This window comes from Pelodiscus sinensis, chromosome 5, assembly GCF_049634645.1.
Source record: "Pelodiscus sinensis isolate JC-2024 chromosome 5, ASM4963464v1, whole genome shotgun sequence".
In the NCBI taxonomy this organism is placed as follows: domain Eukaryota; kingdom Metazoa; phylum Chordata; order Testudines; family Trionychidae; genus Pelodiscus; species Pelodiscus sinensis.
In genome coordinates, this window is record NC_134715.1 from 91080587 (window position 1) to 91106216 (window position 25630).

General features: G+C 42.8%; 1 protein-coding gene across 2 annotated transcripts in view; it reads right to left on the reverse strand.

Moving 5' to 3' along the window:
- Positions 1-5560: 5560 nt before the first annotated feature.
- The window catches only part of SLC30A9 (solute carrier family 30 member 9), a 68065-nt gene continuing 47995 nt past the window's right edge, over positions 5561-25630 (reverse strand). Inside the window, exons 16-19 of one of the 2 annotated variants that reach the window (XR_012904313.1) lie at positions 24336-24465; positions 21147-21260; positions 17715-18676; positions 5561-17644 (exon numbers count right to left, since the gene is read on the reverse strand). Coding sequence is in view for 1 of the 2 variants with exons in the window: in XM_075930514.1 (XP_075786629.1) it covers positions 18632-18676; positions 21147-21260; positions 24336-24465 (289 nt within the window). In the remaining variant the exon portion in view is untranslated. Of the gene's footprint in view, positions 18677-21146; positions 21261-24335; positions 24466-25630 lie in introns of both variants that reach the window. The other variant, XM_075930514.1, reaches the window with a different exon arrangement.

Consider the following 25630-nt stretch of genomic DNA (forward strand, 5'->3'; position numbering starts at 1 on the left):
TGTGTTTTGTAAAGTATTGTGTTAATTTATGGTGCTATATGTTCATGGAAAATTTGAAACAGAAGGAAGTAATTTTCACCTCACTCAGAAAAGAGTCCTAACATCCTTCTGGAAGATAGATCCTTGTCTTACAAATTCTTTACTCTTGCTGTCCTTTATGTATCTACTTTCTCTGAAACTGTGTGTAGCAGTACTGCATACCCATTAGTGCCAATCTGCCTTTGCTCTATTTTCTATGACAAATAATTGTGGAGAAACTGTGATTAAAAACCCATTAATCCTAATATTTTTATTGTTAAGGTGTAGTTAATTCTATGAATACTTTCTATTGATGACTGTACTGTGTAGAGTAAATACAAGTTAGGGATAGCCTAATACCAGATACTGTACAACAGAGTGCATAGTGTAATATAGACTAGTTAGTTTTTTGTGACAATTTCTATAGGATGTGTGAATTGTTTTCTATGTGGCGACACACATTTCTTTTAAAAATTTAAAACTGTTAGACGGTTTTTAAAGTCAATATTTTTTAATTATAAAAAACATTTGTTACTAGAGTTAACTATTTCAGGTGTTATCCCTAATTTGAATATTGGTTTTATTATTACGTACCTCCAGTTCCATTTGTTCCGTTGCATAACAATGCACAATAAAAGTTAGTCTCTGATTAATGGTTTGTCCAGTTTTCTAAACATGTCATTGTGTCAAAACAACTGTATTCACGGTTTGGTCTAAATATCGCTATATATTTAAAAAAAAAACTTTTCCTTCGGGGTCACAGAGTAACATCACTCTACATCACCCCACCCCCCAATTTCAACAGAGTCCCCAGAAGGGAAAGAGGTCTGCCATGGCTCAGGGTTCTCCTCTGTCTCCCCACACCACCACCTCTGGGAGCACACCTTGGCTACGTCTACACTGGCAAGATCTTGTGCAAAAACTCTTCCAGAAGAGAGCATCTAGACTGGCATGTGCTTTTCCGCAAGGGCATCTGTGCCAGTGTAGATGCTCTCTTGCACAAGAAAGCTCTAATGGCCATTTTAACCATAGGGCTTTCTTGCGCAAGAAATTCATGTTGCCTGTCTACACTGGCCACGTGCGCAGGGCTCATTCCTGAGTGGGAGCATCATAGTTCTTGCGCAAGAAGCACTGATTTCATACATTAGAACGTCAGTGTTCTTGCGCAAGAACTCGCAGCCAGTGTAGACAGGCAGCAAGTTTTTGCACAAAAGCGGTCGCTTTTGCGCAAGATCGTGCCAGTGTAGACACAGCTCCAGGGCCCCCTACTGGCCCCAAGCTTCCCTACAAGAGGCCAGGGGGTGGCAGCAGCTGCTTCTCACTGTGCTGAGGGCCCTGTAGCTCCAGGACCCAAGGGAGGAGGCAAGGCAAGGAGGTTGTGAGTGTGGGGTATATCTACACTGCAGTCTTCTTTCGAGAGAAGAATGCAAAGTAGGCATACCGGAGTTACAAATGAAGCCGGGATTTAAATATATCTCACTGCATTTGCATAATCGTGTTATGGTGCGTTAGGGCATGGGGGGGTCCAGCGGCAGCTGGTAGTCCCCCCAAAAGTATCGCTGCAAGCTACTATACCTGGCCCATGACATCCCGTTCTGGGGATACCAGTGGATCCGGTGCATGTAGCTGAGGCTGCTCCAAAATTTCTACTGGCCAGGGATATTTGCAGCCATGCAGCAGTATTGCCCGTCTTGTGACTCCTGCCAGAGGGTGGAGAAGGCCTAAGATGGGAGGAAAGCTGCTTGGGGGCTCCTACCCTGTATAGAGGAACGGTTCCACAAGGAAGCATTAGAGATAGTGGGGCCTGTCGGCCAGGTGACCCAGACGGGGAACAACTATATCCTGGTAGCTGTGGATACAGCTACCAACTGCCCTGAGGCTGTGGCTCTGCCCTCTTATCAAGGCAGACCCGGTGGCAGACACACTACTGGCCATTTTCAGCAGGGTGGGGTTCCCCCAGGAGGTCCCCACAGACCAGGGGTCCAGCTTCATGTCAGCCCTGCTCTGGTGCTTGTGGGAGAAGCACAGGGCCTGGCTCACTTGGGCCCCAGCGTATGGCACCCAGCCCAGTGGGCTGGTGAGGAAGTTCCAGGGGACCCTGAAGCAGATGTTGGAGGCCTTTGTGCACCAGCACCCGCAGGACTGGGACGAGTACCTGCCCCACCTGCTGTCTGCACACAGGGAAGCACCCCAAGGGGCTGCCAGGCTCTCCCGGACCAAGCCGGGGTGCAGAGAGGGAAAGTACCCCCTGGGCTTGCTGAGAGAGTTATAGGAGAGGGAGACCTCCATGGATGGAGAGTTGGGGGTGGAGGACGTCCTGGCTTTCTGGGGAAGGCTCGCTGAGCTCATGGCCCCAGCCAGAGCTCAAGGGCAGTGGAAGGGCTGGTACAGCCGCAGAAGACAGGCCTGTGCCGGTCCCCCCGGAGCTGTGCAGCAACCGGACAGGGGGGAGCTGGCCCCTGCAGGGCATTGCCGCGGCCAGCCCGAGCCAAGGGGAGCACCAGAGTCTCTGTGGCAGCTTTGCTGGGCAGGGGACCCGAACTTTCCTAGGCCACAAGCGGAGTGACCCTGCTCAGTTCACTCTTGGAGGGGGGACAGTTGTGGGGTAGTGGGGGTGCCTTGCTGGTGGCTAGACTTGGGCAGTGGGCTGTGGGTGACCTCCACTGGCGGCTATTTGTAGCACAGCCCAGCAGGACAGCGGATGAGTCACTAGGCAAGGGTCTCCCAACCTGTCCGACAGGTTGCCTCCCAGGGAGAGAGACAAAGGGAGGAAGGCAGGGTCCAACCCTACCTGCGGGCAGGGCTGGAAGAGAGTTAGTTTTGGTCTGGGAAGCAGCACCTCAGGAAGGACCAAACTTGAACAGCTACCTTCAGATTTGAATGTTGAAACACAGGCTTTAGGTTTAGATTGAAACAAACTTGGAGCTTTTTTACAGGTACTTTATTCAGGAAGAGAGAGAAATGGTAACTGTTGTATCAAACAGGGAGAAACTTAAAGTTGTAAGTTTCAGAACTTGTCCTAGCCCACTTCCCATCTTTACCACCAGGCTGGGAAAATATCTGAGAACATAAACAGTACAGCCAGAACCTCACCCCTATCACCATGATTATACTTTGCATTGTATTGACAGTGTACTCAGCCTCAGTGACAAACTTTTCAAGAGATAAATTAGGTGGGGGAATATACTTTATTGGGTCAACTTCTGTTCATGGAAGGCATAAACTTTGGAATTTCAGTTGCTCTTCAAGTCTGAGATGGTAACCAGAGTGACTGCACTACCAACTAACTGGGACAGAGTGTCAAGCAGAAGGGGTGACATGCTGCAGGCAACCATTTAAAATTAAATGGGCAATCCAGGATTAGATTGTTCAGCATAACACATTTGCATGCTTTAGGAAATGGAAGAAGTTGGCAACCAAGAGCTATCAGGTAATATGGGGAGGGGGATACAAAATGCTAAAATGATCCTTACAACCTGTGTGTCTGCTCAATCCATGTTTTACTGTGTTTAGCAGAGCTATAAATTTAAGTTCTCAGGAGCACCAGAGAAAAAATTCCAGATGCCTTCTCTAGATGCTACTCTCACTTCTCAATCTGTTGCCTAATTGAAAATCAAAGATTAACCAGTCCATTGGTGCAACCTCTGATGACTACTCCTTTTCCTCTCTAAGTTCTGAGTCAATTTCTAAAATCCAGGCTCACCTTTTCAAGTACAGGTCTAATTTTCCCTTTTTTGGCGGGGGGAGAGGGGGAATAATTAAATTGTCCTTAGGGACCAAATAAAAGGAACTGTAGTATTACACACTGATATATATTTAAAGGACAAAGGACATTAACAGAAAGCATTTTTCACTCACATCTGAGCTTTGAAACAGATAATGGGTTAGACATCTTGATCCTTCTCTTTGTCTAGCTGGAGTGTTTGGGTCTTGGCTTTTCTCCCACTAGCTCTCAGTGGGTTTGTTCAAGTCAGGTCTCTGTATTATACCTGCTCATGCTGATCTTTCCCCCAGTATGGTAAGTATGGCTATGTTAAGGTGATCACGCTCTATGCCCCCACTACACTTTATGCCTGCTTCCTAGCTCTGGCTCTTCTAAATGTCCCACTCTCCCACTGTGGCATTTCAATCGTTTTTCCAGCAGCTTCTATCCCCTCCAGTTAGTTTCTTCATACAAGGTATCAGAGAGAAAGACTAGACAAAAACCCCTCTTCTCACCTAGAGACACAGCCATTCAATTCCTACAAGACCTCTCCTTTATTCTTCAAAGACAGAATTAAGCTCTTTAAGGAAAATCAATACATCTCCCATGACTGCCCAGCATAATGGATTGAAAAGATATTTGATGAACAGGGTTTATTAATGCTTACTCAACTCACTGATTTCCAGTTGAATGATACCTAACTTTTACCTAGGGGCTTGGAACAGCTGTGCTGGGGAATTAGTTTCCAGCCATGTGTCAAATAAGAATTCTTGTATGGAGAAAATTGAGCCGAACCTCTGGGAACCCCCATTCACTTGCTTGTACAGGTTGAACCTCTCTTAACCAGGACTCTCTGGTCTTCCGGATCAGGGATGATCCGGGGCAAGAGAGTTCCAGTGGAGGGCTGGTGGCCCTGCAGCAGGGCTGGAGCCCAGTAGTGAGGCTGCCCTGTGGCAGTGAAACTAGGTGGAAGCCTGGTGGCAAGAGGCAGCAGAGCTGCCTGGCAGGGCTAGAGCCCAGCAGCAAACCTGCTCAGCAAGACTGGCAGGCAGTGGGGTGGCCCAGTGATTGGGCTGGAAACCCGGCAGCAGGGCTGCCCGGTGGGGCAGAGGGACTGCCCAGTGAGGCTGAAATGCAAGTGGGGCTGCTGCCTGGCAGCATAACTGGACCCCAGTAGGAGCTGTGCTTGTGGTAGTGGGGCTGCTGCAGTGGGTCCAGGAGCCCTTCGCTGAGGGCCAGCAGCAAGAGACGTTGGGGATTTGGCAGAAATGACCTTCGCTGGTCCGGCAAAATCCCTCATCCAGGACCCATCAGATCCCGAGGGTGCTGGACTGGGGAGGTCCAACCTGTATACCCAAATGTAATCTGTCTGCTCTATTGGGTTTGACCTAACCATCAGATCTGGAATCAGGATGTGAAGATGGTTCATACCATGAGTTCATGCCAAGGAGGGAACCAGCATGGATTAAGCCGATGCTGGGAATCTGAATGTTCTGCTTTGCAGGATGCACCTCATTGTGTTAGTGGAGGCAGAAGGTCTTGATTAAGGAATGGTCAAAATTGAAGAATACACTTGCTACCATCTAAAAGCTACAAATTTGTTGTGAGATTGAGGTCACAGGCCACTTTTTAAAAGTTCTTTTCAAACAATGTTTCTAGCAATCTCAGTTAATTCTAGAATTCCTAAATTATAGTAATGTAAAAATGCTATTCTGTATTCAGAATGGCCAGTAAATCTGTCCAAACCTGCTCAGTATCTGCCCGAAGCTAATGTATTCCACGGTTATCTCAGAAAAGTAAATATAAATTGCTCTGCTCAAATTAAACCAGAATGTATAATCTTTGTCATCAACTATTTATTTAACATTTTTACTGAATAATTAGTTTCCAGATTTTTTTACATGTACCAATGTTAAGCATACACAATGAAATACACATAAATATTAATATGATGTCTATGCCTGTCACTCAGTAGGAAAGTAACTGAAATACAGCGAAGTGGAAAAGCATCACAAGAAAGCTTCACAAAAGGGGAAATATGTTGATATGATTTCTCAGAAAAACATAAGACACTGATTTTGAGGTTCTCAGTTGAAAGATCTCTTCCAGACACAAATGAAGATGTCTAAAATGATGGCTTTCAGATTTGTTGTAGTGTTAGTAATGATTAAACAGAAATGTATTTTCATATTCAATATAGCACATTTCCACTTAAATAAACCACATTTTCACATACAGGCAGTCCCCGGGTTACATGGATCCGACTTACATCAGATCCCTACTTACAAACGGGGTGAGGCAACCCCGCACTAGCTGCTTTCCCCCAGCAGACTAGGGAGACGCGAAGCTAGCACCTCCCGCCCAGCAGACCAGGGAGACGCGGAGCGGCTTTTCTCAGCAGACACCTCAGCTTGAGAATAAAGAACTGAGGGAAGTGAGGTGTGGGAGAATAAAACTGAGCTCTGGAGAAATGTTTGGCTAGAGTTTCCCCTACAATATGTACCAGTTCCGACTTACATACAAATTCAACTTAAGAACAAACCTACAGTCCCTATCTTGTACGTAACCCGGGGACTGCCTGTAATCTCCTTTCAAAATATAGTTACCACATTTATCTTCTAAAATATTCTAAGAGCATGTTTTCTTTTGCTCCAAGATTTGAAACAGTTGCCTCTATCCTAAAATAAATCTTTAATAAATATACTTTACATTTCAGTTTGAAAGTCAGCTTTTGAACATATGTTTTATCAGTACAAAACTTTTTAAAAGGCAGTAAGATCCTCTACTTGAATGTTTTTGGTGAGTTGGGGCAGTATTAGAGAAACAAACTGCCCTCATAAGTACACAGAGTACAGCCTAGAAAACTATTGCTGTACTTGCTACAAGATTTTCCCCTCTCAACTAGTTTTTCTTCTCCATGTTATTTAAATAATTAGTGAATCCTTCAACATGACAGTACAATAAATAAAGGGAATCTGCAAAAAGTTATTTACCTGAGCACTTGAATTTGTCCACAGATGTTTAGACAAGTTGGGATTGAAAAGTTGACTAGAATTTCTTGTAGTCACTCTTAAATATCTGTGTGTTCACAATGCAGTAATTTTCAGAACATTATATATTTCTTGCTAATAGAAGATAACTGCTTTTAATGCATCCACAAAATGGTGCTTCAGTTGTTTTGTTGCTGTAAAGGTCTTGTTTTTATTAAACAACAAAGATCTTCAATTCATTCCAAATTCCTTTTGTTGGAGTGAGTTACAAGATTTAGGTGGCCAAATCACATACCAGTGTTTTCATTCAGTGTTTGTGCATATAGTGGAGTGTGCTCTGAATCAATTATATTGAAAAATAAATCCTCCATGTTTCCTCAGTGCAGTGCCAATGCTCATCTCTCTTCCTACACCTCCTCACCATTCTGTCAAAACTTTCCAGTTACCGTCTTTTAACGAATACATCCCACACCCAAGAATAACCTGCACCCGAATATACCCCACGGTTTTTGCAGTTTGAGTAAAAAAAAAAAAATCTTGTATACCCTGCGCGTGAGTATAACCCGCAGGGTATACAAGACTTTTTCCAACTGTGCAGGGGAGGGGCGCTTCTACGGATCGGGGGAGGGGGGAATTAGCCACCCTCCGGATGGGGGAGCACTCACCCCACCTGGTTCCCGAGCAGCCGCACAACTTCCGGGCAGGGGAGCACTCACCCCCCTGGGTCCCGCGTGGCCGCACAACCTCCAGGCGCGGGAATGAGCGTGCTCCCCCACCCCTTCCTGAGGCTGCACAGCCACTAGCCTCTAGCCTCCAAGCGGGGGAGCGCTCATCTCCCAGTTCTTGTGCAGCTGCAGGAAGGGGTGGGGGAGCACTCCTGCACAGGAACCAGGAGATGAGCGCTCCCCCACCCGAAGGCTGGCAGCTGTGCAGCGGGGGAAGGGGTGCAGGAGCACTCACCGCTAGGTGAGTAAAAAGTTTTTTGTATACCCCGCACCCGAGTGTACCCCGCAGGGGTGGTGCGGGGTTTGTAAAAATGAATATAATCTGCGGGTTATATTTGCTAAAATACGGTAGATTGAAAAAAGTATCTGTTTCAACCAATCATTTTAAAGAAATAAAAATGTTTCAGAACAGTCTCTTTCGTGGAGAAGACACTAACAACATATGGCATTTTGTACCGTTATCAGATAATTTTTAGTGTCTATTTTCCATTCAAACAATATTTACCTTATTTTCAATCACACTGATCATATAGAAAATGTGATGTTCGTTTTTCCACTTACCAGGTTCTACACATCCTATTTTTTCTTGGCTTCAACTTTTTTCACATTACTACTTATAAGTCTTCCATTCCTTTTTTCAAATCCAGTTCATTTTACTGTAGTTTCTACAGTTTATATGACTATTCAAAGGCATGTTTTTTGAAAACAAGATTGTTTTTTGCAAGTCAGAGCTCCTTTCTTATAACCCATAGCAAATAGATACTCTATTTCAGTACCAAACACAGCCTAAACTACAGGCAGTCCCCAAGTTACGCGGATCCGACTTATGTCGGATCCGCAGTTACAAACGGGGATTTTCTCGCCCCGGAGGACTGGAGCGGCGGGACGCCTGGTCCCGCCGCCCGCCTCCTCCAGGGCGAGAAAAGCTGCTCCCCGTCTGATCTGGAAGCGCCGCGGGTCCGGCCCGGGTCCTCCGCCACTTTGCTCCCCGTCTCCCTGGTCTGCTGGGGGGGACGCAGCTAGTGCCCCCCCCCCCAGCAGACCAGGGAGACGTGGAGCAAAGCCCGGGGCCTGTGGTAGAGCAGGTGGGGCGCTGCCGGTTGGTCCCGCAGCACTGCTCCTTGGCGCTACTGGATCAACCTGGCAGCACCCCAGCTGCTCTGCCCCAGGAGTCCTGATTCAGCCGCTGGTGATCAGTTTCAGCAGCGGCTGAATCAGGACGCCTGGGTCAGAGCAGCTGGCGTGCTGCTGGGTTGGTCCAGTAGCGCCGAGGAGCGGCCGTGCTACTGGACCAACCCAGCAGCACCTGAGCTGCTCTGCCCCAGGCATCCCCAAGTCAGCCGCTGCTGAAACTGACCAGCGGCTGACTACAGGAAGCCCGAGGCAGAGTTGCTCTGCCCCGGGATTCCTGGAATCAGCTGCTGATCAGTTTCAGCAGCGGCTGAATCTGGACGCCAGTTCCGACTTACATATAGATTCAACTGAAGAACAAACCTACAGTCCCTATCTTGTACGTAACCCAGGGACTGCCTGTATTATATATCCATTTGCTTCACTAAACAATGGGAAAATATTTTGAAAATGATGGGGCATTCTACCCTCTTTGAAGCATATGGAGAAATTTTTTGAAACGCCAAATTACACAAATTCTTTAGCATTCCATTTCACCTGTTAGTTTCTCTCCGGGTATTGAGTACATAGAAAATATAAAAACATAGTACATAACACTAAAGAAGGATGTTTTCATTTTATACTCACCTCAGCAATATAAAGTTGGGGAAAATTATAGGCAATTTTAGCTGTACCACAGGGAGCAACATTCTCCAATACTGATCATTATATTCTGCTATGCCTTAATTGCCATAAAAATAAGTTATCACAAAAAAGATTTCTGTCAAACCCTAAGTCATTCCAATAAATTTCTGTTGATTCTTTTGTTGCAATATTGTTTCAATCCAAATTATGAACGAACAGGGTAATTTAAATGAATTTTCAAATAAATGGCAAACTTTCTGCCATATGCAAATATTTTTAGGTCTTACATAGATTTGAGGCATCCATCATAGTATGCTTTGCCACACTTTAAAATTGTAAGATTTATCATATTTGCTCTCAAAACCCAGAAAAGGGAGTTCCTTACATCGTACAGTAACGACTGTTCGAGGTGTGTCCCCGCCGTGGGTACTCCACAAAAGGGGTGGGGACATCCCGGAGCCATGGAACAGAGCTTTTCAAGTAGTGTCTGTGAGCAAGCGCAGCTTGCCCTCCCGCTCTCCCCGTCAGTTCCTTTTCTCCATTCAAGTAATTGGGACTCTGAATAGAGGGGAGGAAGGGAGAGTCATGGAGCACCCATGGGGGGGGGGGAGGGGGACACACCTCGAAGAACAGTCATTACAGAATGGTGGGAATTGAAGTCACTGCTTAGAAGCTATAGGTAGCACTGCCATAGCCAGTGCTGAATCGACAGCCAATTGTGGCATAATGGCGTAATGCCTAGCCAAAGTATGATCTGAGGACTAAGTGGCTGCCCTGTAGATATCTTAAGTGGTACGTTGGTAAGGAAAGCCGTGGAGGTTGCAGCTGCACAGGCAGAGTGAGCCTTCAGAGGAATCGGCAAGGGCTTGTGGCGGAGGGCATGGCAACGTAGTATGCAGGATGAGACCCATTTGGAAATACATTGGGTTGAGATAGGCGCGCCCTTCGAGTGTGATGAGATGGATATGAAAAGCATGAACATCTACGGAATGACCATGTTCTGTCAATATAGAAGGCTAACGCTCGTTGTATATCAACTGTATGGAGCATGGCATTCCTGGGGCATGCGTGAGGCTTTGGAAAGAACGCTGGTAGCACTATAGGTTGGTTGATGTGGAAGGACGTGCAGACTTTGGGTAAAAATGTTGGATGTGGGCGTAACATGACTTTGTCCTTAGTGAAGATTGTTTACGGGGGGGGGGGAGGGGAGTCTACCATGAGAGCCCCTAATTCACCAACCCTCCTCACCGAGGTGATGACTGTAAGGACTAGCACCTTCATTAGTAAAAATTGAACTGGGCAAGTGGCCAAGGGCTCAAAAGGGGGTCTCATGAGACAGTAAGACAAGCTTTAAATCCCACACAGGGGGACGCGCCCTGACAGGACGATAAAAGATTTTGAGAACACTTCTAAAGGGTTTCCATTGTGGGGTGCGCAAATACAGATGAGCTGTCTATGCTTTCATGAAGAGCTGATATCACTGCAAGGGCTACCCTCATGGAGGGATCTGATAGACCCCCGGATTTGAGATGTAGGTACTTAAGAATCTGGTGGAGTGGTGTGGTGTGAGGATCTGCATGGTACAAGTGACATCAGGCTGAGGATCTTTTCCATTTTTGCATGTAGGTAGCCCTGGTGAATGGCCTTCTGCTCAGTAGGACGACTGCTTTTACACAATCTGAACATAGGGATTCTGTACCTTGGAACCAGAGAGGAGCCATTCATATAGGTGAAGCGTCTGGGTTGTGGAAGGAGTAATCTATCCTTATCCTGAGATAGGATGTCATGATGGGATGGGATGGGAGAGGATATGGCATAGCCGCAGACACTGCGTGCAGAAATGGGAACCAGGTCTGTCTGGCCCATGATGGTGCTATTAGTATGATTAGAGCCTCATTGATCTGGATCTTGCTTAGAACTCTGGGTATAAGCGGGATGGGTGGGCAGGCATAGTGCAGTGGCTCGTTCCAACGGATGAGGAAAGCATCGCCCTGAGATCCCCTGCCTAGAGTGGCTCTCAAGCAAAAATGAGGATATTTAGTATTGTTGGGAGTCGAAGAGGTCCATACTTGGCACACCCCCAGTGGTGAAAGATGGAGGTGAGTATGGCTGGGCATAATTCCCATTCGTGGTTGGAATTGAAACTGAGGCTGAGGGCATCCACCTGAACATTGTTTATTTCAGGTAAGTATGAGGCCTTCAGGGTGATACCATGATGGATGCACCAATTCCAGAAGCAGATTGCTTCAGCGCACAGTGATGGGGAGCAAGCTCCTCCTTGTCTATGCAAAACATGGTTGTCAGGTTGTCAGTAAGTATGTGAAGGAAATGGTTGCACACATTCCTCATGGCCCTGAACTTCAGAAGGTTGATATTTAATGAGGACTTGTGTGTTGACCACCTGACCTGAACTGTGTATTGAAGGAGATATGTGCCCTAGCCAATAAAGGAGGCATCTGTGGTCATCTGCCTGGATGGTTCAGGCTGGTGGAAGTGGATGCCTGTTAGAAGGTTGGTGGAAATTGTCCATGTGAGTGAGTCCAGCACCTTCTTTGGGAGTGTTTCGTGAGAGGGGTCCCTGAAGAGGGGCAGGGAAAGGGTATGGGCAGGGGGAAGCAACGTAAAGAGAATGGTGTATCCTGTGCAGATAATCTCCAAGAACCATTGATCTGATGTTATGACATCCCACTGATGGTAAGTAAAAGGAATGAAGTTGGTTGATGAAGAGATGGTAGTGGCTTGTTGGAAGAGGCCAAGGTGGGAGGTCGGGCAGGCTCCTGACCAAATCCTCAAACCTGCTGTTTTGTTGTCTGGGAGCCTGAGGAGCGGATTAGAGGGGGGCGTCTCCTCTGAGGGCGCTGTCTAGGGCAATTGTAGTCCTACTGTCTTTGTAGGACACGGGGTGTAGTAGCTGTCCTTACTTTTGTTGTATGGGGTATCACGCCTGCAACAGTATGGCAAGGTGTACATGCCAAGTGTACGGAGGGTAGTGCAGGTGTCCTTGCTACTATGTAGGACTTCATCCGTGGTAGCCGCAAAAAGCTTGAGCTTATCAAAGGGGAGGTCTTCTACCCTTGACTGGAGTTCTTTGGGTACCCCAGCTGATAGAAGCCAAGAGGCTCTTCTCATCACTACAGCTGTAGCCGTTGCCCTGGCTGCTGTGTCAGCTGCATCTATTGCAGAAAGGAGTGCTGTACGAGCAAGTGTATGACCCTCATGTATGATTCCCCTAAGAATGGGCCTTTTGGATTCAGGAAGGCGTTCCAGCTTGGAATAGCTGTCAAAGTCGTGGTTTGCCAATAAGTCTGTGTAGTTGGCAATTCTTAATTGAAGAGTGGCCAAAGAATAGACCTCCTCCCCCCCCCAAACAGGTCTAACTTCTTGTGTTCTTTGTCATTGGATGCTGGTTTGGTGCGGGGGGCTTTTGCACGTTGGTTGGCAGCAGCGACAAGAGAATTAGGTTGTGGATAGGAGAAAAGGAAATCTAGGTCTTTTGGTGGCACAAAGTACTTCCTGTCGGATCTCTTACATGTTGGCTGAATTGACGCAGGAGTTCACCAGATTTCATCGGAGACCTCCATTACTGCCTTGTCAATTGAGAGTGCAATTCTCCCCTGTGAAGCAGAGTGGATATTTTTCAAAAGTCAGTGCTGTTTCTCCCCTACTTCCTGCAGGTGGACCTCTTATGTTGTTGCCACCCTTTTCAACAGCTCCTGAAATTGTTTAGGTCATCTATTGGGTGAGTGTCGTCCAGTATTACCGCCTCTTTGGAGATGTGAGGAAGCACTGTCAGGAGGCAAATCCACCTAGCGAAACTCAGTATGTCTGTTGGAGTTGACCTTCCTCCTCTTCATCAGTCTACTGTGGTCAGGGAGGATGGAGGTAATCTTAAGGTAGAAGATGAGGCATAGTGTCTTTTCCGTACGCCCCAGTGCTCTGACAGAGCCCACTGGGGTGGATAGTGGGGTGGAGGGTATGGCCACTCTGAGAACCAAGGAGAGTATGGTGGTTTATTATGGTAGTAGTAAAGATGGTGAGGTGTAGTACGTGGTGAGTGCTGTGAGGAAAAAACACTGTATTGTTCCCCCCCAATTAAAAGCATCCTCCTCTGACTGTACTGGAGATCTGGGATAACGTGGAGAAAGCCTGAAGGAAGGCTGCATCGGGGAAGCTCCTCTGGAATGCAGAGGTGAAAGCTGTGCTATGCTGTCTGTGCCTGCATCATGTTCAGACTAAGCTGGAGCCTCCTTGGGAGGCAGTATGGAGCTGGGGAGTGACAGGTTCTCATCCAAAGCCCGCTCCTTATGAGCGGGCTGTTTAACTGTCTGCAGCATAGGTGTTGCATCCCTCAGTAATGCCAGCACTGGTGTGCGTGAGCGCCAGGAAGAGCCCTTTGGTACTGAGGCTGATCTTTTCAGCACCAAGGCTGAGCGTGACTTGGAGGTCGCAGTGCTGGTCTGAGCACTTGATTCCCCTGTGTTGGGGGTGCTCATCTTGTCCCCTCCAAGCACTCGGGAGGATGGGACGAGGGGCGGAGATCTAGATGAAGATGGTCCCTTTTTAGCCCGTCCATGTGGTAATGGTGAGGCAGATCTCCTTCTGGCAGACACAGCTGCTGGTAAAAAGGCTTGGGAGCATTCAGGCTGCATCGCCTTGTCCAATAAAATTATGTGGAGCCAAAGCTCCCTGTCTTTTCTTGCTCTCGCTGAGAGAACGGCAGAGCTCGCATTTCTGGGATACATCTGTTTCCCTGAGACAGGGGATACAGTCTGCATATTTATCAGAGACCAGCATCGGCTCCTGGCATGAGTGGCATTTTTTAAAGCCAGATTAACCCAGCATCGCGCCATCTGTCAGGGTTGCAGGGAGCGTTCTATAAGGGGTTGCCCCTGTGACTGTTACCGCCGTTAAAGCTCTGTTGTTAAAATTGTTTTTCTAGTTTTCCTCCCTCCCTACCCACCCCACCCCCCCCTTTTTTTTTTTTTTTTTTTTTGGAGAAGAGAGCAGCTGGGGCAGGCAGCCGCCAAAGCAGGGTCTCCGTGAGAAGCTGACAGAAAACAATCTTTTTTTTTTTTTTTTAAACAGGATGAACCAAAGCATCACCACACAGTGAAGAGATAGGGAAAACGAAACCAGATAGGAGAAGCTGAGGAGAATGAAGAGCTCCAGCTGTGACTGGTAGAAGAGGAACTGAAGGGGGAAGAGGGTGAGCCACACGCAAGGTGCCAAGCTGAGCACAGCGCAAGGCTCCCTTCGTGCATGCGTGGCGCTCAGACAATGCTTGAAAAGCTCTGCTCCATGGCTCCAGGATGGCCCTACATCTTGCGTGGAGCACCCATGGGGACATCACCCGAAGAAGAACCAAACTTGATAGTAGGATAAAATATCAGGAGAAATCAGACCTTACCAGAAAGCCTATGTCACATTTGAAATATGCACATAGTCTGGCTCAGACTTTTCCAGAATGTATGAGCAACAAAAAAAAAAAAAAAAAAAAAAAAAAAAAAAAAGAGGACACCACTGAAAATGTCCAGGTCCTGTGACCTGCATCCCTGCTACAAAAAAACCTGAGACACTTATGCTGAGCCCAGGTGGAACAATACCAAACAACTGAGTCTTACACCATTTGGGGCTTTACAGATAGCAACCAGCATCTTGAATTAAATTCCATTGTGAATTGGGAGTCAATCCAAAATTCAATGCACAAGTACAATATACTCCTACCTCTTTGCCCTAACTCAACTGTCAGGTAGCCGCACATATTCTGCACCAGTTGAAGTTTCTGGACAGCCTCCAAGGTTAGCCCCACGGAAAGCTTTTGAAACTAGTCCCTAGCCTAGAGATTATAACTATTGATAACCGCAGTGAAGGTCTCATCTGAAGAGGAAAGGATACTATGTCCAGATTCAGAGGACAACTTATTCAGGAAAGTGGCACAAAAGTCCAAAAACAAAAATGTCTAATAAAACCTTAACACTGAGCCGTCAGTGGATGCAGTGGTTAGACTCACTCCTCAAAAGTACATTTTTCCTGTCAATCAGCATTGCCTTAATATTATCCAGATTAATTTATGAAATACCCTGCAAATAATGAAAATTTATTTTACAAAAACTAGATTTGGGCAATTATATCCCTTTATTTAGCGGGAAATAAAGACTATAAGGGCAGCAGAATCTATAAAATATATTTAAGAAACAAAGATGTATTGAAAAAATCAACAATGTTTTAACTGTAGATGATTCCTATCTCCATTCATTTTACCACTCTTTCAAGAGAGATAATATTAAGGGATGTGTTACATCTATGGCTCATGAAGAAAAACCCCAATTCCTTAGTACTGTGCAAGTTTACTTTTATCCAAAATATCCTCCCACGAAAACTGGCTATCCCACCCAAAAAAGTTTCCCACTAGAATACTGTAATGAGGTTAAACCATATCCTAGACCCAGTTCAAACAATTCTTTAGATCAGAAAAATACTACAGTTTAAATCAAAGTCATGTGTACACACATTTTAAATTGCTACCACTTCAAAGTGAGATTCCCTTCAGAAAGTAACTAAAGTGAGGTACCAGGTTTATTACGCCAATTTCTGTTTTAACTTAACACAAGCCATGAAAACCTTTAATGGATTTTGAGAATCAAGCTGGGCTCTTTCCTCTCGTATCCCCACCAACGAAAGTGGCTCTGTAAATAAAATTAAGATCTTAATGATGCCTATGCAAACAGGGTAACAAAGATGTAATCAACTGGAACTTAATCAATCTTGTTGATGACAGAATCCAGCTCTCACTCTCATAGCACTGCAAAGACAGTAAAAAGCAGTAAAATCTTATTTTTGTCACTGATATCACGAGCACATATATACGCAACAGCTAAAATTGAGGCACTGCCATTTCCCCCCCACACTTCTCAGAGCAGCATGCACTTTAAAATTATGTTCTTAAGTTGCTCTTTAAATTAGATAAGGTATTACAGTACACATCTAATATTTACTAACCTTTGCAGAGGTTTCAGGAACACAGCATACAGAGATACTCCCTTACAGATTAATGACACCCATTCACAATGGCCTAGCATACCTGTCACATCCACCACTGAAGAGCATGACCAGAGGCAATGTTCACATTTTTGCCATTCCCTTTCAAGTTTTTAACATTTTTACTTTTTCTTCAGAAATTGTATAATACTTTATACTTAAAAATTGCATGCATTATGGGAGGAACAGAAGAGAGAGAAAGCAAGATAAACAGACTTTGCATTAATCACAGTTGAGTTCCAGTGTTCTTCCAGGATGATTAGGTGATCAGCAGAATACATGGTGAGATGTGGAGAAGACTCAAAACTAAACCACTCAAAACGTGCTAAAATGTCCCTTATTCGTTATTTGGGACACTATGCACAAAATTGTAACATTTTACAAACATGTGACATTAACTTTAAAATACCACTTTTGATTAAACACATCTCTAATTATCAGTCTTGAGTATATACTACAGATTAATTAGTAGTGCAGTGGGAGACAGACAGATAAAAATGGAGCCTTCCCTTAGATTAAGAACTAATAGGCTATAAACAAATGTCTGGGTAGGAGAGAAGGAATAGCAATTAGAGGCAAGGGTGCTAACAGACCCTTCACTGCCAACTATGTGACAAAGTTATCCATTATACACATTACAGTACATAAAGCCTCAAACTCTGGAATGTCATTTTATTTAAAATGCACAGCATGCAGTGTTTTGCAACTGTCAAAAGGCATGCTATTTTAAATTCTCGTAATTCACTGCCAAATGACATTTTACATTTTAAAAAATACTATTACAAAGCACTTAATCAAATCCTGACATTTTGGTCTCCACCATTATTATTTGTTGCAATGCATACAACTTAATCTCAACAAATTGATTTTGATTACTTGTGTTCCATATCAACTTTTCTGCCCCTCGGTATGTCAGTCACTAGACTACTCAGCAAAATAATCATCAGGATGCTCTTACTGTCACCTCTCTTCCATGAGCAATTTTCATGTTATTGAAACGTTTTAAAGTGCATAAAGGATTTTTTTCCTGGAGAAAGATTTATCTGTAATTATTCCATTAATATTTCAATTACCAGATTTGCAGGATTTGTACTCATTTGGCCTTTATTAAAAGCTATTTTGTACAGAATCTGCTATGACTTAGATACCTATTGCAGAAAGCCTTATGCTAGAAATCTATTTTGTAACACCAGAATCCTACATTTCAAACATGTAAATTTTATGCACTCAGTTTTGGGATTACTGAGCCATGACGCACAATCATTTTACTTCCCCCACACAAAGGGATTGTTTTGAAAAATGAAAAAGCTATCTACAGATTCATACAAGTAGTGCCTGTGTAAATAAATTAATATATAATCTTCATATCTATTTAATTATAAATATTTCTAGAATGTGTTAAAACTTTTATACACCTCTTGCCTCTACTAGCAAAGATCATCTGTAGAACATTGCCTCTTAAAAGTAACAAAAACTTTTATACACCTCTTGCCTCTACAAGCAAAGATCATCTGTAGAACACTGCCTCTTAAAAGTAACAAAAGCCAAATGAGAGTTAACAGAAAACAACTAAGTACTATAGTAAATCACTTCCCATGTTATATCCTCCAATGTTAGGAAGTTAAAACAAAAAAGGGGAGCAGAGGGAGTCTGAAGAGAGGATGTCTACCACAAGACATAGGCCAAGATCATCTACACAAAAACATTTATTGAGATTTCTACATCCTGATCAGTAACCCAATGTACTCTAGGGCCTGGACCAAGCACAAAGCCAACTGCATTCAAGAGACTGATCTGACCCTCTGAGATTATGTCAATAATTGCAAAAGTGACAGAAGCAAGTTTCCAGATCGTGAAACATGAGAAAAGAGCAATTCCTTTTGGAGGGACTGGTCTCAGAGAAGACAGACCATACTGCTAGAATATAACTGGTTCAAAACTTACAGTTGGAAAAAAGGAATAAAGCCTATTAGCATTAAATATTTGTATCTTGCAAGTATCTCCAATGGCTTCTAGAAGGAAGGAGTTAAATGACAGCAAACTCATGTGCAAGCCAACAAAAAACTGAAAATGGAGACGCTATATTCTGCATATTTTCAGGCATTAACATTTGCCTTATAGAAACTAAAAGATTTAAGTTCCAAATCCCAAATAAATGCACCTCCAAAGAGTCTCGTATAAAAATTATGCAAAGTAGCTTTTGTTGAACTGAACTTCTAGACAAAGTTGTTGACCTTCAGTCTAACCCCATTTTGGAAACTGAATCAGTAACAGTTCAGGAAGCACACAGCGTAAAGTAAATGAGGTATGGTATTGAGGTGACTGCCGTTTCATTAGCTATTCCATCTCTGTGCAAACTTGTTCCCAAAAAGAGAGTAATCCAAGGATTTCTTCTGTCAAATCTATAATATCTCCAAATCTACATGTCGAACATCAGGATTGCGTTGCTGAAACAAAAAATAAACTAATTTTATTCATAAGCGCAAATAATCAAATGTACCATGCTGATGTGGACAACAAAATCTGCCAAAATATTGGCAACCAGATAACAAATCTCTACTCATGGTAACATAGCAATTGTTTTAAAATGAAGACTAATATATTTAACCCATCCTACCAGCAGATCTAAAAAATGTGTCCACTGAGGAACATTTATCAGCATGTATTACAATAGTGACAAATTCATAGCTAGATCTGTTCTAATGCTAAGAATGAAGCAGCTCCCATTTTAAATAGGCAACTGATTAGAGATAATACCTAAATGAAAAAAAAGTTAAATACAGAATGTAAACAGGCACTTTCTGAATGCCAAAAGTACACAAAAGGAATGGGCCTATGCTATTAAAATGATTTGTAATTCTTAAAATACTGACCAAGTTTCTATTAAAGAAATACACATCTTCAAACCCTGAGAAAATATTATGTGGTTGTCATAATAGGTTATGTTTGCTTCAAGTGACTTGCTTCACAGTCATTTCTACGAGTGACTTTAGCTTTTCAATAGAAACACAATTACTGAAATCCCTATATACACACTGAAAATAGGATTAATATTTTGGAAATTATTATTCTTGAATCTGATGTTCAAAAATCACTAAGGGCTGGCCTGCAGATCCAATTATAGTCAAAACACTGATTTTGATTTTTAACTGCACCTCTCGGGGGAAATAAAACTAAAATTACTTAGAATGTTTTTCAAAAATCCTACCCATGCTAGGCAAAGACAGGTTTAAACAGATCTCTTGATGAAGGAAAAGGCAGTCACAAAGGCACAACACATATCTGACACACTATGCTTACGATCATGGCTCTGCACTCCCGTTAGAAAAATAACATGGAATTTATCTATGGCTCTATGGAAATATCTATCTGTCCAAATGTGTAAGTTTCAGATAAGGGAAACACTTTGACTACACCAAAAGCAAGAAAACATTTATCAGCAGAGACAGGAAAATCTTTTTTTTTTTTTTTTTTTTTTTTTTAATCACAACCTTACAGTACCCCCCTAGGAAATGCAGAGAATGGTTATGTTTTGTATTGAAAAGTTTCCTTTGGACGCTTTTCATTAATGTGTAATATAAACAGATGTTCACAGTTTATTTCATGCAAACTATTATGATCTATTTGTATATATGTTATTTCTTCTGATGGTCATCCACAAAAGGCATGAGACAGACACCATTACAACCTGGAAGGAACAGATAATGCTGTTTTTCAAGCAAGAGCATTCTCTCAGATTTTGGGATGTATCAGAATGTAAAGCAAGCAAAATGGACTCCAAAACCAGAACTGAATGTTCTGCTGCTTCCCAAATGTTCTTACAATTCATGTATACTTTCAGAATTCCTAGTCTCTGCTTAAAACTACGTGATCACACATCATCACATGATCTATCGATACAAAACCAGAGTTATACCACAAATGTATGACCAGATCTCTGTGCAACTCAACACCATCATTCTAGAATTTGGTATCAGAAAGGCACAGTGTAGAAGAGCTGGGAAAATATTTACCTTAAAGGCCCTTGTGATTAATCTATCCATTTATAAAATTATGATTTGGTATAACAGACAGACCACAAAGTAAATGAAAATAAAAGTGCACCACAGTTTTTCAGGTAAGATTTTAATAGTCCAAATCTAACAAGGCTGACACATCTTTACTGTTCCAACTGGAAGAGATAGTTAAATGCTAAGCTGAAAAAAAAGGATGGATGTCATATGGTAGAGCAGTAATAGCAATGACAGTCTGTATTACCAAGAGTAAAATAAAAAACACAAAAAAAGTAATTGGAAACCTCTTCATATGCAGTGACATCACTTTTGATACAACATTAAGTGCATGGTTAAAAACCATTTAAGTGGTTTCTCGTTACAGCTGATTTAGAGTTCAAGGCCTAAAAGTGACTTGACTTTGAAATCACTGTCATTTTCCAGAGAACACAAATAGGTAATTCAGTAAACTTCCGATAATCCAGCACCTTTAGGACCCAAGGGGTGCCGGATTATCAGAAGTGGAGGCTATGAGGTTTTAGGGTGGGAGGGATGGGGGGGGCGGTACTGCGGGACCAACCGGGCAGCACCCCAGCTGCTCCGCCTCAGACTTCCCCAAGTCAGCAGCTGCTGAAACTGACCAGCGGCTGACTTGGTGAAGCCCGGGGCAGAGCAGCTCCAATTGTCTGGCTGCCTGGAGCACTTCCAGGTTCCAGGTGGTGCCGGACTAGCAGGAGTGCCAGACCACTGGATACAAAACACCACATGTCAAACAGACCAGGAACAAGAGAAATGCTTGTTTTCAAGGTCAGATGTGTTCAGTCAAACAACTGAAGTCTACCCCTGCTTTAAGAGTACAACAATAAAGCCCCAAATATCAGCAAAAGAGGAGCATTCAAACTGACTTATACCAGCTGAATATTACCTTTAGCTCCTTTTCAAGCCGGTCTACTTCAGCTCCCAGTGTGTCAATAACATTCTCTCCATGTTTAAGCATGAAGGCTTCTAATTCCTCAAGAGTTTTCACCTGCTGAATTTCCTGGCAAGAAAAGAAATATAATTTGAGATGTTGGAGGGGAAGGTTTTAAAAAAAAACAACAACACCCTCTTCATGTTGCGACTAAATATGAAAAACATTTTCATGTGTCCAACTGGGCAACCATTTGCAGAAGAACTGGAAAAAACAGGACATGTTTATTATTCATGACTTTTCAGTGAGGTGAAAATGAAGGACATTAATCTAAAACAGATTGGGAGGAAGATGGGCTACCAATAGACCTGCGCTGATGGGCTACCAATAAACCTGCATTATGTACATACACTTTTTCCTTTATTTACAAAATAGGCTTAGCAAATAGAACTTTGTCTTTCCAAAAAGTCATCTATTCCAGTCACCCAAATCTCAGTTTTCTCCTAACAAGGAAAAGTAGCTTCTCCCTTCATATTCTTTACTCTCAGTCCCTCTCAAAAATATAAGGCCAGAACAGGCAACCATGACCATATTGCTTGACTTCTTGGATAACACAGAACTTCTCCCAAATTTTTCTTGTTTGAATTACAGCATGTCTTTTATTAAAAAAAAAAAATCTGTTCTTGATTTTAAAATGGACACTGATAGAGAGTACCCCACAACCCTTAGTAAGTTGTTTGAATGGCAAACTATCCTATTAAAAATGTATACCTTATTTCCAGTCCAAATTTGTCTAGCTTCAATTTCCAATCACTGGATCTTGCAATACTCTTGTCTGCTAAACTGAAGAGCTTGTTCTCCATGTCTGTACTTCTAAATAGTGATAAGACACTCCTGAGACTTTTCTCTGTTAAGCTAAACTAGATAGACTGTTCCAGGAGCTCAAACAGAGAAGCCATGTTTTCCAATCCTTTGTTCTTTCTTGTAGATCTTCTCTGATCTCTCTTCAATTTATCATCAATGTCCCTTCTTGAATTATGCACACTAACACTAATTGAATGTATGGCAAGTGGGCACACCAGTGCCAAATACAGAAGTAATGTAAGCTCCCAAATCCTACTCTATATTGCCTCATTTATACATCTAAGGATTACATTAGCCCTTTTGGCTACAGGGGACTGGGGACTCATGTTCAACTGATTATTCTGGAAAGCAATGACTAAAAAAAACTTGGGCCTTTGGTGGATAAAGTCCTTTATCCTGTAAGTATGGCCTACATTCATTGTTCCTAAGTTCACAGTAGGCTGTATTAAACACACATTTGATTGCTCCCAGATGGTCTTGCCATCCAGATCATCTCTCCATTATTTACCACTCCCCTCAAACTGTCATCTGCAAACTTTAGCAGTGATGATTGTTTTCCTCCATGTTACTGATACGAATGTTAAATAGTACAGGGCCAAGAACCAATCCTTGAGACTTTCCACTAGAAACATTCCCTCTTGAACGTAGTTCCCCAATTACTATTACGTTGAAACTTATCAGAGAATTTAAAACTTTTATTAAAGTGCCATGTTAATTTTTTATCGTTCTAGTTTGTTGTTTTTTGTAATCAAAATGTTACAGGGTGACAAGTCAACTGCTAACAGAAGTCTAAAGAAATTATATCAACACTTTTACCTTTATTAACCAAACTTGTAATCTTCCTCAAAGAAACAAGTTAGCTTGACAGGATCTGTTTTCCATAAACCCATGTTGATTGGCATTAATTATATTAGCTTCCTTTCATTCTTGATTAATTAAATCCTATATCAGCTGTTCCATTGTTTGCTTGGGTTCGCTGTCAGTTGACAGCCTATAATTAGGCAAGTTGTTCCATTTACTCTTTTTAAATACTAGCATGTTAGCTTTCTTCCAGTCTTCTGGAACTTCCACTGTTCCACAACTTACTAAAAATCAACATTAATGGTCCAGACAGCTCTTCAGCCAGCACTTTAAAATTCTTGGATGCAAATTATCCAGGCCTGCTGATTTAAAAATGTGTAACTTTAGTGGTAGCTGTATAATGGGAGTATTGCAGGCAACAAAGTAAATTTAGTAATACCTAAAGATCCACTATGCAACCTACAGGAAACACATATTCTTGGCCCTCAGAAAACTTCAAGTAAAACAGCCATGAGCTAAGGCTAGGAAAAGAAATGATGCCTCAAACAGAAGGAAAGAGATTAAGGAAAAAGGATGCAATGCCTTCTATCAAAGTACTAGGCAGACCTCTTCTATAAAGAATGACTTTTTTCATCAAATAATAAAACCCAAACTAACAGATGCTTGAGAACTACAAATTGTATCCCAGCACTAACAAGAGTTTCCCTTAGCTGTCTCTCACCCAAATACAGAGCTGGCTAGATGCTGCTTAATGTGTAATTTCATAGGCATAGGGATACAGTTGCAGTTGATTTAAGACACAAACACTGCATCAAAAATATAGAAATCACACAATAAGATAAATGGTACCCCCCAGACATGAAGCAAGACTATATCAAGTTAAAACATTTCCTACAAGAAATAAAAAACATTTGGTTAATCTCTAAAACTCAAGTGCAAGGAGAAGAATAATGTGTTGAACGACCATAAACCAGATCTGAAATCATGCCACCTTTGGCTCCGATCAGAGTCTGCTTAGTCTGAGACCGCCAGTAATCAGCGTTTGGATGAGACATTTTCAGACAAAATCCTAGTGTGTTGAAGAAGTGGTCTTATATCACAAGTGAGCTGGCCTAGCTCCAATCTGCCTGGTCTTCCTCAATCAGGGCAGTTCTTAGAAAAAGCTTTTCAGAATAAGGAGCTGGGTATTATACAGGCGAGTGTAGATAGAATAACTTGTGAATGCTGCGCAATAGCCTGCTTGCCTTGCAATTTGACCTCTGCAGTCTTTTTTTTTTTTACTTCTTGCACTAAAAACATTCTGTAATGTTGCTATACATTACTGCTGCATCTGAGTCCAGAGGTGGAGACTGGTGGTATGATCTCCATATGGACTTTGTATCAGTGTGTTCAACATGTAAAAGTCATCTGGGATCCTTCAGGATGAGGAGCTAATACAAAACAATATATCCCATCAATTCTGAATTTTTTCTTTTAATATGCTTGATAATGGGAAAGAAAAAGATGCTAGAAATAACAATATTGCTTTATTAAACATACTTGTAACAGCTGTTCAATGTCTTGCTTTTCCAGGTAAGAACGAGTCACAACCCGTCCATCAAAGTCTACTTCTGCCTTGAATCTCACTTTGCTCAATCCCAAGTCTGTGGCTTTAACATCATGAATTGCTCTGAAATAGATATGACGTTCTGATTAAATAAATAAATGGCAAACAATGTTAGGATGGGGCAGTCATACAAAGTGATCTGGATTGCTTAGTAACCTGGCCCCATTCAAGCAAAACCTTTTAATACAACCCTCTGCAAAGCTATAAATCTAGGAACAAGTAACAAGCAAAATGGGGGTCTGTACCATGTGAAGCAGTGACTTTGAAAGTGACTTAGAGTTCCTAGCAGATAAGCAACTCAACACACGCTCTCAGTGTGATGATGCAGCAAAAAGAGCCAATACAGTTCTTGAATGTATGAAGAGAGAGTAGCGAGTACTTGCATGGCCATGATTTTATCTCTGCCTGTGCCACTGGTCAGACTGAGACCACGTCTCCACTTGCTGGAGGATTGACACTCTGGTAATCGATCCTCCAGGATTCAATTTAGCAAGTCTGTCAGCGTCGGTAACGGAAGTCAACAGGAACATTTCTCCCATTGACCTTTTGTTGTGGGCCTACCCCAGAAAAATCAGTGCAAGGTTTATCGACTCTAGCTACACAATTCATGTAGCTGGAGTTGCATATCTTGCATCAATTTTCTACGCCAGCATAGACTTGGCCTGATGTTGAAACACTGCAGACAGTTGTGGAGTGAATATTTAAAAATGGTTGATGAAAGCCTCAAGTAGGTAGAGAATACATAAAAATGATTTGAGGTTGGAGAAATCTCTTACAGTGATAGACTTAAAGAGCTCAATCAAAAAGATGGAAAGTTTTCTGCTTGATTACAGTGTACAAGCACTTTTACAGGGAGAAAAACATTGAGTACTAAGAGGCTCTTTCAACTAAAGCTGAAAAACCAATGGTTGGAAGCTGAAATCAGACAAATTCATATTAGAAATTAGCACCTTAAAAAAAAAAAAAAACCAAAACAGTGAGGGTAACTACCGAAATAAACTACCGAGAGAAATAACGGATTCTCCAACTCTTGACATCTTCAAATCAAGACTGAATGTCGTTCTGGGAGATGTATGTTAGTCAAACAAATATTAAATATCAGAGGGGTAGCCGTGTTAGTCTGAATCTGCAAAAGTGATAAGGAGTCCTGTGGCACCTTATAGACTAACTGAAGTGTAGGAGCATAAGCTTTCGTGGGCAAAGACCCACTTCGTCAGATGCATCTGAC